The sequence below is a fragment of the Numenius arquata genome, chromosome 2 (assembly GCF_964106895.1).
Source record: "Numenius arquata chromosome 2, bNumArq3.hap1.1, whole genome shotgun sequence".
NCBI lineage: Eukaryota > Metazoa > Chordata > Aves > Charadriiformes > Scolopacidae > Numenius > Numenius arquata.
In genome coordinates this window covers 47,331,982-47,346,186 of record NC_133577.1, presented here as the reverse complement: position 1 = coordinate 47,346,186, position 14,205 = coordinate 47,331,982, and the positions used below count along the sequence as shown (strand labels likewise).

Sequence of the window (14,205 nt, the reverse complement as noted above, 5' to 3'; positions counted from 1 at the left end):
TCAAGTGGTCAGTTGTGCATTCTGGCTTTCTGCCTTGACTTTGACCATTTAATTTGTTAATTTTTCTCTCTCTTTCTAGCTATCAGGCAGGAACTCAGCAAGTCGAATACTGCATAGAAAGACTAGTACTAAGCCGATGTGACTCTTTAACTTGGTATAAAACTGACTACGTTTTGTGAGCTGTTAGAAGAAAACGGAGACAGACACTTGGAAGGAGGGAGAAACAACCTATTCTGAAAAGCTTCAGACGCATCACTCTGGTGATATGCTATTCCCCTCCTAGTTTGCAGCTTTTTTCTGACCTTTACAGCAGGGTGGAAAAGACTCTTAAAGTTACTGTAATGATTATGCAGAAATTCCTACACCTATCAGATGAGATCACAGTGCTTTGAAGTCTACTCATGTCAAAATAAAATTGCACATGTTTCAGAATTTGTTGTTCAGACAAAAAAAAAAAAAAACAGGGAAAAGCTTGGGAAGGCTTTTCAGAGAGGTTTTCTTTATTAATGAAGGAGTTAGCAAGTTATACTGTTGTACTTCAAATGTATCTCAGGTTTGTCTTCCTATCATATCTGATATTTCCATGAATAATTTAAAAGATCAGATGTGTAGAAGTTCAGTTCACAAAACATGGAGCAATTAGAAATGCGCGCTTTTAAAGGGCAATATTTGTAAGTGAATGACCTAGACAGTGCTGACATATCAAGATTTTGGAATTTTATGATAGGAAGCCTCTCTAGTTAGCCTTCATGCAATTTTATAGGAAAATAAAAAAAAGCAAATACAGTCCGGAGTTTAAAGATGTAGATGCCTTCCTACATTGTTACGATGCTTTACCAAATCTAAGACTTCTACATAATGCGAATCAGCAGTCAAATGTAAATCATTAGTATGTTGTAGATTTACAGTAGATTTTGGGGCTTTTTTTAGACTTATGCATGTGGACATTTTTGTAATGTAACACAACACAGCCAGCTTTTTAATTAAAAGAAAAATTGCATGTCACAGAGTAGCCTTTTCATTTGTAAGGCTTAATTTATGCCCAGAAAGATACGGGATGAGGGAGGGGGAAGGTGACACATTTTTATTACTTTCTACACTTTTTCTTCATCTTACATGCATGTGTAATAATGAGGAAAACGTGACTTTTATCAGTAACCATGTTAATGGAACCAGGTACTTAATGCTTTTGTATCTTTTTCAGTTTTCTATTTGAAATTCAGTAATACTTCCATAATGGTTCTGAAACTCCCATGTGAACCTAACTCATTTCTCGGTGAGAGAACAAACGTGTAGGCATCTGAGTTACTGAGGATGCACCCGTGTAAGTGCGTTGTCCTTTACCTTTTTGTCATGACCTTCTACATCACTCTTTTCTGAGACTCCCTTTTCTGATCGTTTCGTGAAACGGGACAGCAGTTAGTTACCTTAGAGCGATGGAACATCAGGTCACAGTAAATGTCCCCTTCTTGTCCTAATTTATCTGCCACCCTCCTTCCAAAAAACTCAAAACCAACAGAAAAACCCCACAGCTCCACACAACCCAAACCCTGATAAACAGCAATGGTATGCCATCGGTTTCAGTCAACAATTTGAGAATCCTTTTTAGGGGAGATGATACCTTTCTGTTTCCCAGGGGTTTAGGATTTTATGCTTGTAAATTTTTATTTTTTTAATTTTTTTTTTTATATGGTACAGTTCAGTGGAATAGAAATCCTGTGAATTGGATCTGTAGCGCTTTGGACAAAGAATATGGATCAAAATCTTCCTTTTCTTTTGCACTGTCAATTTTTCTGAGCTGTAACAGTGCTGTGTTTGCTTTGGGATCTGGGCTGATCCAAAAGAAAAAATTACTTACAACTTTTTGAGAGATTAATGTTTCAGCATAAAAGTACATGCAGCTCAATTCGTAGTACAAATGCTTTCAATAACACACTGTCTGAAGTGCTGAGCACCAAAGCAAAAGAGCACTTACAGCTTTGGAGAAGCTTCAGTAAGAAATTTTTCTCTAAACATTTCCTGTTTCTGTAGGCTCAAATTCTAAGGGGAGACTACAGTGGAAATATTGCCTAACTCCCATTTATTAATCATTTTTTAAAAAGAAAAAAGAAAGAAAAACAAAAACATTTTTCTGCATGCATGTATTGAAGGCATTAAAAAATAAAATCCGTAGTAAGCTTGTCAAGTACTGTTTTTCTTAAAACAAGAGGAGGCATTTTCATCTTTGTTGATGTAACTTTTTGTTTTATATGGACTTTTTGAGCATTAAGGAAGTTTACCCTTGTCAGAAATCATATTTGATTTGTTTCTAGGGGAGTTCAGGAGTAGCATAGTGGAATAGCATGAATGGGTATAAGTGGTCCAAAATTAAAGGCTGAAATACTAGATTGTGCAAGGAACTGGCTTATGCACTAAACGTTTTGTGCCTTGGTCTACAATTAACATGATTTCTGTTAAAAAAAGAAAAAGGAACAGATGTCGTCTTTTGTGCTGCTTCTACATACATACTTTCTGTAATCCCAAAACTGCCGAATTGATTTTTTCCAGAAAATCAGATCGAATTAAAGATTACTGTAGACATTTCCTGTCCTACTGACAGTTGCACCGTTTCCAGAGATTTCAGTATTGAAAATGAACTGCAGAAGCTAAGATTATTTTGCTTACTGGTAACGAAGTTCTTTAAGAAAAAAAAAACAAAACATATTGTGGTGGTTCTGTGCTTTTGTACAATGGATGTCTTAAGCTGAGGGCAGTTTAAGGGATCCTTTCTAATGCCAGGAAGGCGTTGCTTTCCTCAACACTGTGATCTGACCTGTGATAAACCTGTACTACAGGCAAGTGGCTACCAAGTCAACTGCAAACCAACTGAATGTAAAAATCTTAGTGCTGGTGCTGAAATCTCTTCAGAATAGTCATAATGATTTCCAGTTCATTGTTTTAAAAAGTTACCGACCATCCAGTGTCAATCAAAGACTGAAGATGATCACTAATGAATGTTGACTTTTCATGCATTTAGGTTTACCTTCTTTTTAGTTTCTCAGTTCATTCTCTGCTATTTTTATCATATTGTGTCATTTAAAATTTCTTACATGCTAACGTTTTGTTTGAGCGAATGAAATAAAATTGCAATATATACATGTTGCCACCAATTATTTCTGGAACTTCCTAGAAGACTCTCCAAGGTTTACTACTTAAATTCCCAAAATTTCTGATGCCTGTGATCATTCCTTACTCCTTGATTCCATCCCTTCTTTCTGTTTCTCCATCAGAAGATTCAGTAGAGAAAAGTGAAGACTTGCCTTACAAAGAATGTAATTGCAGGGACTGTGTAACGTTCTTGAAAGGTAACAGCTGTACATAAATTCAAATCCATTTTAAATTTATGATTTGATTTACCTTCTCACACAGCATACACTTTGGTCTCTGTATGCACAGAGAACTTGGGAAGGAGGCAGAGAGAAGGACAGGGGAGAAAATAATTGCAGTTAGTCTGATTATTTTTTTTTTTTCTCTTGGCTGCTTTTATGTCAATGACTTACTTTCAATGCTGGAAATAAAGAAAAACTACCATAAAAGAATATAGCTTTCTGTACACTAAGGACAGTTTCTAGAATGGTCTGCTATTATTGGGGTAATGTTTAGGCAACAAGTATTAAAACTTCTGATTTAAATTTCTGAACAGCGTTGCAAAATCTGTCAGTGTCAAGAGATATGTGGTATCTGTTTTTTAAAGTTGTGTATTACAAAAGTAGGACCGTGGTCTGCAGTTGATCAAACTGGTGATTATCAACACTTTACACAGGCTCTTCTGAATATGTTTTCAGTAGGTACAGTTCAAGTTCTAAATATTACTTGCCAGCGTGTCTCTTGCAACTAACCATACAAAGCTTGCAAAATCAAGAGATTCCCTCTGTTTTCGGTAGGTGAACCAGACTAGGCTGATGAGGAACAAGAAAAAAGTTTCCCAAACTGGTTTTGTTCTCAAGACTAACAATTCTTGATGCAACCGTAAATTTTGCTGTCTGTGTAGGCTGTCACTGTGGGGTTTTTCATGGAGAGCAAGTGAAAAGGGAAGGAGTCAGGGATTTCAGTGGATCTGGGGCCAGTGCAAAGTACTTCAAGAACAGGCTAAAGTTCATTTAAATCTTTTGTCTTAGGGGGTGTTTTATGGGTATGGAAGTGCTGAGGATTATTTAATGCTCGGTTACATGCTATCTAGGAGAGTCTTAATGGAGAGAGAGAAACAAGTCGGTTAAATCAACTGTCACAATACATATTTACACATTCAAAAGAGAGTATGTCTTTAAGCCAGCCCATATGAAGGCCTGACAGGAGTTAAGTACTTTTATTCCTTGGAGATGGCTACCTGAGACTGTTGAAATTGATATGTTGGGTCAGGAAATATATTATTTAGGTTTACAATCTTTAATTAAAAATGTGCTAAAAGAACTTGGCATAATTGCCCAAGATATGGATGAGGAGGTGCAGTTCTAGATGTTGAGAAAGCTTAGCAAAACCTTAAAGTCACAGCACCACTGTCTGCACGTTACTTGGGGATCAGCACCTTCATTTATTGTGCAGGGGTTCCTTCAGGTAGTTGGTCATCACAGTGATGCTCAAAGTCATCAAACAGCTTTGTAAAGTTACCTCCATTTTATAAATGGATCCCAGTCGAACTCTCTGTCATTACATAAATGCATTTTCTAACCTTTATTTTATGAAGGTTGGTGTCCTGACTCTTACTCGATGGATATTCTTTATCCAGTGCCGTGCCTCGATAAACTGTTAAGTGGCGAAGATGTAGAGCAGTAGCTGTATTGCTGCTCTGGCTGTTGCAGCTCTTATGGCTTAATTAATTATTGCTTAATTTTGCCATAGTTATTCAGTTATGTGGACCACCTTCTCCTCCCTTGGCAACCTATTTTAGAGCTGTTGCTGGTGTGACATTTTCACTTCTCTTTGTGACCACAGGTCTCCTTTGCTAGTGCTCAAGCATGGTAGAGTTGGAAGCGATCTCGCATCGTGATCCTGCGTTTACCATCTTGAATCTTAATTGTATTTATCACCTGCCAGCTGGGACTACTGAAGTCCCTACATACTCTCTGAACACCTTTTTACTCAGCAATAAAGTGACCTCTGCTGACTACACTGTGACTGTCCTGAACTGTATCTTGGTTTGCAGATCCGAGTTGGTCCGTAAGCTGCTGACACAGAGAAAAACATCAACAGTAGTGAGGAAAAAGAGATTAAAGTGTAAGGAGGTTCAGGAAGCGTTCAGTGTAGGCTGGTACCTGCAGGGAAGGAAGCAGCTACAAATGAGTGGGGCTGTGCAAGGCCTGAAAACTCACAAATAGATTTCAAACCCAGTCTCAGATGCAGCTGGAATCCGCAAATTATGAGCTAGTCAGCAGAGGTGGCTTTCTGGGCAATTTTAAGGCTGCTTGCCTATCATCATAGGCCTAGTACATTTTAAAAAAAAGAGGGAGGTTATCTTTGTGTGGAAGGTAAATTAATCTGCTGCTTGACTTTTTTCCCCCCAGTGCTGTACTGTGAAACTAGTTTGATCCTGAAAAGTTGTGTGGTGCTGCAGAACCAGCCCAGATGTGCCTGTAAATGCCTCCAGCATGTGAATCTGGGGAAGTCTGCAGCAGATGGGAAAGGCCTTGTAGGCCGAGGCCTTTATCTCTGGCGGTGAAAGATGCTCATATGCGAGACAAAATTAGCCAAAAATGTGCCTTACCTCTGCTCATAAATGCCTCCTGGGTGTGGATCTGAGGAAGTCTGTCACAGCCACGAGGCCTTGTGGCTGCAGCAGGTGAGAGAGAGGTTTATGTGGCTCGTAGGCTGAGGCCTTTCTCTCTGGCAGTGAAAGATGCCTGTATGCGAGACGAAGTTGGCCAAAAATGTGCCTTATCTCTGCCAGGTAATCTTTGTTTTGCTGGTGAGAGAAGGTCTCCACAGCTCTCAGTCCCACAGGCTGACAAGACGCTACAGTGTAAGAAGCAGAGAGGGGCCTGAGGGGAGTCCGGGCCTGAGGGGAGTAGAGGCCCCATGGAGTCTGTCTGTCAGGGGACTTCACAGGGTAAGTGAAAAGTTCTTTCTTTGTTCAGAGTGTGCAATTGCAGAAATGTAGCCCTGAGGAGTACCGGCTGGTGCTGCCGAGTGCCCACAGTGCTAGAAAGACATTGGCATTCATGAGGGACTGATCTTGTTAGCAGATCTTCAAGAAAAACTGGAATAATCTGCGTTAGCGCAGTGTTCCTCATAGCCTGATGTGAAGGCCACAGCTTTGTATTCTGCCTGTAATGTGGCCTTAAACATTATTTTGTTTAACTCGAATATTTGCCAGAGCGTTTGAATTGTCAAAGAGAATCTTTTTATATCCTCCCGTCATGCTATGTGTGATTAGTTGTATGGGAGCAGATATCTCGGTTACGGAGCTAGTTTACGTGTTCAACCTCCCCAAAGTGACTTTTGAAGTAGGAGTTGGTCGCTTAGGAGTTGGTCACTGAAATTAGCACTGTTATGGGACTTAATGGAGTGTGTGTAAAGAGGAGATGACCCCAAGGGGAGAGTGTGGTTAGCTGGGGATGGGCAGGTTCAGGCCTTGTCTGATGATCAGGAGGACTTATTCCAGCAGTAAAATGGAATCAAATACTTGTTGCCTTTTCTCTTTTTTTCCCTAAGTCTCTTATATATAAAAAAAGATTCCTTCAAAATTTTAAATTCTCTTCTGGGATATACTGGAGTCAAGCAAATATTTGTGATACTGTGGTGACAAACTCATACCAAGTCTTCACAAGGTCATGTTCCTACGGATGTCTCAGGCTACATGGAAGAGGAACACGCAGGTTGCATACTAGTGACAGCTTTTAATACTGTTTAAGTAAATCATTTATGAGGGACAAAAAGCACTCTTCAAAGACGACTTACAAAATGATACCTTGCAAGCTGAAAATACGCAGGTTCCTGCAATTTATTGGTTGTAACTGAAAACATGAGCTTTCAGTTCCTTAATCTGTTAGTTTCTACTACTTTTCAAATGTGTTTCCATTTCATTTCACTTTCTCAATACTTGGTGAGCTGCTACTTGCTATAATCATTCATAGTAGAGTCAGAGAGTTTCTTTGTGCAGGATCAAATAGTTTTGGTTTGGGTTCTGCCGAACAACTGAGCTTGGTTACCACTTCCAGTTAGTGGCACGGGGTGATTGGAAAGAAAAATCCTCGTTTGAGCTGTTGGGCCTGGTGTAATGGCAGTGCATATTAAAGTCTCCCGAAGGTAGAGATCTCCAGAGATGAGCTGTGGGATGGGAATGGGGTAGTGAGAGGACTCCGGAAGAGAGGGTTTCTGTCAGCCAAAAATGCAAATTCCTCCCTTGAAAGTGAAGGAATATAGTTGTAAAAGGCTTTGAAGATGGTGGCACTTCTGGCATTGTCAAAATAATGAGTGTGGGTTGGAGCATCTGGGTTTCGTGTGTTCTCAAGCATTGTGTGTGAGAGAAACCAGAGGTGACGATGTTAATAATCAAGAGGAGGGGAATGAGCACTTCGTAAGATACTGCATTTTCTTGCTGTTTTACTTTTCACTTAGTATGCTTTTATTTTTTCGCTGATGGCATAGAAACGTAAGGTGAAATATATAACCGAAGTCATGTCTTTGATGTATTTACCTAATGAAAAGGGAGAGGAGTTGGGGTCTGAAGCTGCTCAGGGACAGAGCCTCCCAGCGTTACAGCCTGGGATCTGAACCTCCTGCAGACAGACCCAGAACTTCAGCCAACCGGGGCCCGCGCCAGCAGGAAAGTCTTGGCTTTTTCATTGTGTAACAAATTGTTAATTACATTTTTATATACCTGCTGAAGGCCAGCTTCCTTGCCATGAAGTCACTGGTCTTATTCTAAAGGCAATAGGTTTCATGCTTTGTTTATCTGGGCCCTAATTGTGTCTGTTTCTCTATGTGCTCTCAGCTATTATAAATGATAATGTTGCACATCTTCAAGCCCTGAGTCTTCTTGGCTTCTCTGAAGTCCATACGCATTGTAACACAATTACATCTGATGGCTGGAAACACTTCAGACTAAAAAGACCAAACTGTAATACAATCTAGTAAATACTGCCCAGCAATTTTTATGCGTCTATGAAAAATATGGAAGCAATAAAATGTAACTTGAATTACAGGAAATGGCTTTTTTTTTACTGGAGGTTGGGAATCCTGCTTCTAATACCATCAGGGTGCAATAGAATGGCTCACACTGTTCTTAATTGCTTACTTCCAATCTCTTAGCTCTGGAATGGCATCCCTTTTATGTACAGTGTTGCATGTTATGAGTGGTCTAGGAACTTCACATGTTGACGTGACTACAATATAGCGCCTGTAGTACGCTGTGAGTAAAGAATAAAAGGCATTTGGCGGTATTTCTAAACCAAAATTGATTTGCTAAATAAGTGAGATACAGATACCAAATAAATAAATATCAATTAACAAGTACCACCTCTGTGAGTAAAGGGCTGGATGGCATTGTCAGCTGGTGCAGTTTGGAGCCAGCATTATAGGGTGATGCAGCCACTGCTAGTGTTATGGGATGTTTTGAGCTCTGCTGCTGGGTTTCAGTAGTACTCAATTTGCTGGTGGTAAGGAAAACAGCTTTTTAAGGGGAAGTTCCTCACTAATAATTAAGAAATGGCTTGATGTCTGATTTAAAAGGAGTAAAAATGAAAATGCTTCAATAACAGAGTTATCTCAGAGTCTCTTTTTTTTTTTTTAATGTCGTTGCTAAAGCTGATGCTCACAGATGCTCACTTGAGTGCAGTGCTGCAAAGATGCATCACAGCTGGGTTGAGAACCTGTATTGCAAGCAGTGACTTAAAAATAGTCCTTTTATATTTTATCAACTGCATGGAAATTCTATGTTCCTGTTGATTTCAGTTTTTCCTCTTGAAAATATGTTGGTTTGGAAGGAAGGGGGAAAAAACCCAATTTGTAATACAAGTTTCTTGGTGAAAACAGTAACTTTTCTTCCTCGTATCCATGCTTTCCTGGTTAGAAGAGGTCTATTTTGATATAGCACAATATCAGTTTTCTTTTTGAAATACATTCATCCCAAATAATCAGTATTTAAGATGTATAGGTTTTTTTCTAGCAATGGAATACTGATTTATTTTTTTTTTTTAGTATTCTAGAAAGGTAATTGTAGTACTTGAGAGAGGGCAGAAACCAGAACAGTCTGCTCTGTGATCATTTGCTTTCAAGAAAAGGATTTAGATGCTCAACGTGGGGCACAATGGAGAAAATCAAAATAGATTTGTTTCATAGATGTTGTAGTTTCAGCCTAGGGGATATCCTACAGTGCAGTTGAAGCACTGCTGAACTGTTAATTGAATTGTTCCTTCAAAATTTGGAGAACAACTTCCTTCAGCTGTTTTTAGTCTTCAAATAGCTTCAGAAAAGGCAGAGGATGAGTGTTTTTAGGCTTCAATTCATCTTAAAAGGTAGACATGTGTATACAGATTCACGTTCTTCCTCCAGGCTTCCCAAAACCTTCACCCTCAGCAACCTCTCACTTGCCTGTTGAGCAAGGCTGTCCTCTCCTATCGTACACATGGCAGAGCCTGAGCTGGATTTTGAGGCAGGAGCAAGGCATTTCAGTTGCTCTAGCCTAGTTATTCTTTTTAACCTGCTTTGTTTCTGCTCGCTGGCCTGGCGGTGGATCAGACCAGCCTGCCCAGAGATGGGAATAACCTTCGTCCTCTTTGTGATAAGGCCTGGGTTTATACAAATGACCACCTTGTGAAGCAGACCTTAACCTTCCTACCAGAACATGAGGCCTCCAGGTGCCTGATGGAATGCTAAATGAGAAATATGCTTCCCTTCCTTTATGAACTTTTATGTCCGTTCTCACACATATTCATCACATAGAGCTTATTTCAGGTAAATTTGCCCCATGCTACTGAAGGAACAACCCCAATTTAACCAAAACAAAAGAACCCCAAGACCGCTGGAGCAGGGGGAGCCTTCTTTAAGGGGTCAGTTGTGTCTTCTGGCTTTCTGCCTTTGACTATTTGTTTTCTTAACTTCTCTCTTTCACTTATGGTACTTAGTACCATTAAATACCTAAATAGTGATTGTGGAGTTGCATTCTTTTATGCTTATGTCTCAATTACCCTTCTTCCATAGCATGGCATTTCCTTTGTGTGCTGTATATTTAATTTGTATGTTTTGGGGGATAAAGGGATTCAACCTGGTTTGTACTAAGGGAAGGGTGTTTGACTCAGAATTTAGAGACACTTCTACTCTACCAATCCTATATATGACCTTCAGAATCTTTTTTTTTTTTTCTTTTTTTTTCAATGCTCTCTGGTTCAGAGTTAAGTATTTTGGAGTTGCTGAGCTTCCAGGACTGCAGCAGATGAGATGTCCTGCTCAGTTCAGGGCAGAGGTGAGGATTTTCTGGTGTACCTTATCAGCCAAAGAGTGGTTTTGAGCCCCTGGATATGCAGCTACTTTGCAAATCTCTGTTAAGATGACTTTAGTTATAGTAATTAGTAATTAAGTTTGGGTTCCAGATGACCCGCACTCCACCATAGTTCACTGGGGCTTTATTAGCAGTCATATACAAGTATTGTGTTGCTTCCCTACAGCCAGCATCCCACCGTATCAGGTGGTTCTTCAGTTATATCCCAAAATAGTGATGCTGTAATGAACAGGAAAATAGTCTGGCTGCAGTGAGCTGGGAGAAGGCTGGCAATATGGACTGGGCTGCTTGGCATAATGCTCTTTGCCATTAAGCTAGTAAAAAAATAAAATACCTGGCAAACCTCAGAACACAATAGTACAAACGCCCAAGCACTTACTCCAGTATCAAGACTGTAATTTAAAAATAAAAGCACTTGAAATACCCCCACCAAGAATGCTCAAACTGGGGTGTAACTCACAGGACTATATATTAATGAACAAGTAGTCAGTTGCTGTGAAATCACCCAGCAAAGGCAGCAGCTGGAGTAAATCACAGGGCGGTTCCACCCCAGATACAATGCCCAATATTGTGCTATGTCATGGGAAACGTGTAAAATAGTTGGAGCCAATGAGGAGGAAAAATAAGGTCTGTGGGAACAGAGGTGTTAACTGTAATGGGGGGGAGGGGGAGGTATTTACACTCTGCTGGCTTCAGAAAAAATATCATGGGGCAATTAAGGGAAGAGGTTCCTACATATGATCCCTATTCCTAAACATGCAAGATTTTGTTTAAAATGAAAAAACTGAGCAAAGGCATTTCCAAGATCTCAGGCTACAATGGTTCAAATGCCTTTACTGCCTTTAGGGAGGACTTTTTTTAGTGCCTGTTACCCTGCAAACCCAAGGATGTCGTGTTGAGCTACATTCTGGCTTATGTATTGCCCCCAAAATTGTTAATTGGGCTATTTCCAGCTGTGGGATTGCTAGTGCTAATAAAGGTTGTTTGCTATTGATAGCAGTGGGGTTCCCGGAAAAGAAACAGCTGACTTCCAGAGGCAGGGTTAAAGTTTAGGATTGAGAATTGGAAGACCTGTCTCTGACGTTGTAAAATGAAAAAGTCATAGAAGGAGTGATTAAAAAAAGCATGATGCCTTATAATGCTCTTATAAATCATCCCTTTTGCAGAACGACTGCACTTGAAGCAGTAGTGAAACTGCATGGAAAAAGTGGCTTTTCTAAGGCATCTTTATCTTGCAACTTGCATTTGATAGGCTCCAGAAATACATGGTTTGATGTTTGAACACAAATGATTGTTTAAAGCTCTATCTGTACCAGCTGATCTTGGTAACACAGTTGGTAGAGTACCATCAAATAATTGGGGGGGCGGGGAAGGGGAAGGAGAAAAGGTCTGTATTTGCTGCTTCAGTTCTGTTGAATGTCCAGTTGCTGCAAATTAGTGATGTTTTTACTCAAGCGCATTCATTCTTCTAAGTGATTTTATTGAAGGATTCTTCTATTTCTTTTGTTTTACTCCAGTGACTGAATGGCTCTTGGTCTCAGCCCTTGGTGTTTTGTTCAGGTAGAGTTTTATAAAAGGCAAAAATAATCATCCTTCAAATAATCAACCAGTAAAAAAAACCAAGTGTTTTGCTTTCTAATGAAAATCTGGCCCTGACACCATTGTATTTCTAAGAGCTGACCCAAAAACCCACTGCTAAAATTGCAAGGAAAAAAAGAGAGAAGGAAATCTTGGTTCTGTGGTTTCAGTTATCTCCTGACATGAGGCAAGATGTTCATTTGCCTTAAACATACAATTAATCTAAGTTCACAGAAAATTGCCTCATGGAGAGCTGCTAAACCCGCCAAGGTGTTCAGAACAGAGACCTACAGGTGGTACCATCCCGTGGATGGTGGAGTTTGAGGCTGGTAGGGCAAAAAGGCTCTGGGGAGGGAGTGAAGTTAGTGTTGTCACTGGCAGGAGCCTGAAAATATTTGTTTGTCTGAACGTTGGTGCTAACGCACAGTGGTGTGTGTTGGGGAGCTACTGCATCCTCAGCACCTCACTGCAGAACGGATGCCGTCTGTGGTCTCCCCAAAAGTCTGCTCTGTCTGCAGAGAGATAAAGAACTTCAGGAGCGGTGCTGAGACACCTTCTTTCCCAAGTGTGACTGGAAGAAATCACTGCCTCTTGGGAACAGGAGAAGGTCGGGAGTGGATTCCTAGGGGAATTGAATTCCCAAGGGTAGAGCTGGTAGCCCTAAAAGAAACCTACAGCTTTGGGAGTGATTGGCACCATCTCAGTTTTCACACCCAGGTTAGACCTTCAACTCTAAGCTGCTCAGCCTAGATAAGTGTCGACAGAGAGAAACCAGAATCTGTGGAGGATGAAGGCTTCATCTCTCAGGCTGTGGCTTAACAACACATGACCATTGGGGCATAGTTTCTCAAAGAGCTCTTCCTTTTGGCTCTTTTTCTCCCAAGGAGTTTGTTCCAGGTCCCTGACTGCCGTGCAGCTGGTTTGACTGCTATTGTAAGCTGCTTTCTATCATCCAACTTGAGATCAATGAGATTACAAAGAAAGGGAGACTCATTGAACTAGGAGTTGACACATCCCCTTCCCGGAGGGCATAGTGACTGGAGAAATTCCCTTCTGAGAAACACAAGAGCCCAGGGGAGATTTTCCCGTCTCTCCTCCTAGGTAGAGAGTGCTTTTCTCCTGTGTACCTCTCCATCTCTTTCAGAAGTTGAGAGATTCTCTTAGTTCATAGGATGCCCAGGAACTGCATGGATGCCATGTTTTTTGTTTAAGGGTCTGCCTTGTTCCCAGTCCCCCTTCTAAGTAAAGCCATTATAGATGCGATTTCTTGCCTTCCTGTGCCCAGCACTACTGTCTTCAGAAGTGGTGATACCTTAATTACTGTTCTGCAATTTGAAGGTCCCACCTCCACATCATTCAGCCTCTCATGTAGTACACGACCCACTGTATCTCCCTCCCACCTCCTTCACAGCACCTTTTGTAACCAGAAGTTTTGTTTAAAAAATGAAGTCAAGCTCCTCGGGCAGCTGCAGGAAGTCAGGGTGTGGTGTGGCCTGCCAAGCTGCTGCTTGGATAAGTCATAGGGCCACCACTGTCAAGCACCAGCACAGCATTTTGAGCCTTATCAGGCTTCTTGGGCTAACTGGCAGGTTTCTGCAGCTGCGCTTCTCCTATCACTGAGTAACTGTCTCTAGCCTAATGTAGGCCAAGAAAAGCAAATGGGTTCTTCCACCACTTTCCCACCCCCTCTTCAAGGACAGATGTGTATGGTCTGGCCAGTTTACTAGCAACAGCGCTACTCTTTCCTTCTCTGGAAAGTGTAGGGATGTTGAGAGACTGAGCGCCAAACAGAGACCCGACCAAGAAAGTGCTCCCCCTGAGGTGGAGCCTGATCTTCCCTAGACAGGGCTGCTGGTGCCTGCTGATTGCTGGCTTTCGATGCTTGTGTCCGGCCAGGTTTCTTGTATCAAGAAGCAACAGTTTATGGTGAACTTTCAAAACCAAAACAACAACAAAAAAACCCCAAACAAAACCAAAACTCAAGCCCTTTTTTAGTCTCTTCCTTATGGAAGGAGCTGAGATGCTTCAGGGTGCCTGAGCCCCAGCAGGTCTCTGATCAGGCAGGATGCTCCAAGTGTGGCTGTTTCTTGAGATTTCTGTCCCACCCCTCATTGTCTGCCTTGGCATCTGCCAGGGTGGGTTAAATGCTGTGA

The 14,205-nt window shown here is 41.0% G+C and overlaps 1 protein-coding gene across 2 annotated transcripts in view; it reads left to right on the top strand.

The window, feature by feature from the left end:
* The window catches only part of ENAH (ENAH actin regulator), a 91,039-nt gene extending 87,903 nt beyond the window's left edge, over nucleotides 1-3,136 (top strand). The window contains exon 13 of one of the 2 annotated variants that reach the window (XM_074144509.1): nucleotides 80-3,136. In XM_074144509.1, the coding sequence (XP_074000610.1) occupies nucleotides 80-117 (38 nt within the window). In that variant the 3' untranslated portion in view covers nucleotides 118-3,136. The remainder of the gene's footprint in view (nucleotides 1-79) is intronic. The other variant, XM_074144508.1, reaches the window with a different exon arrangement.
* Nucleotides 3,137-14,205: the final 11,069 nt, after the last annotated feature.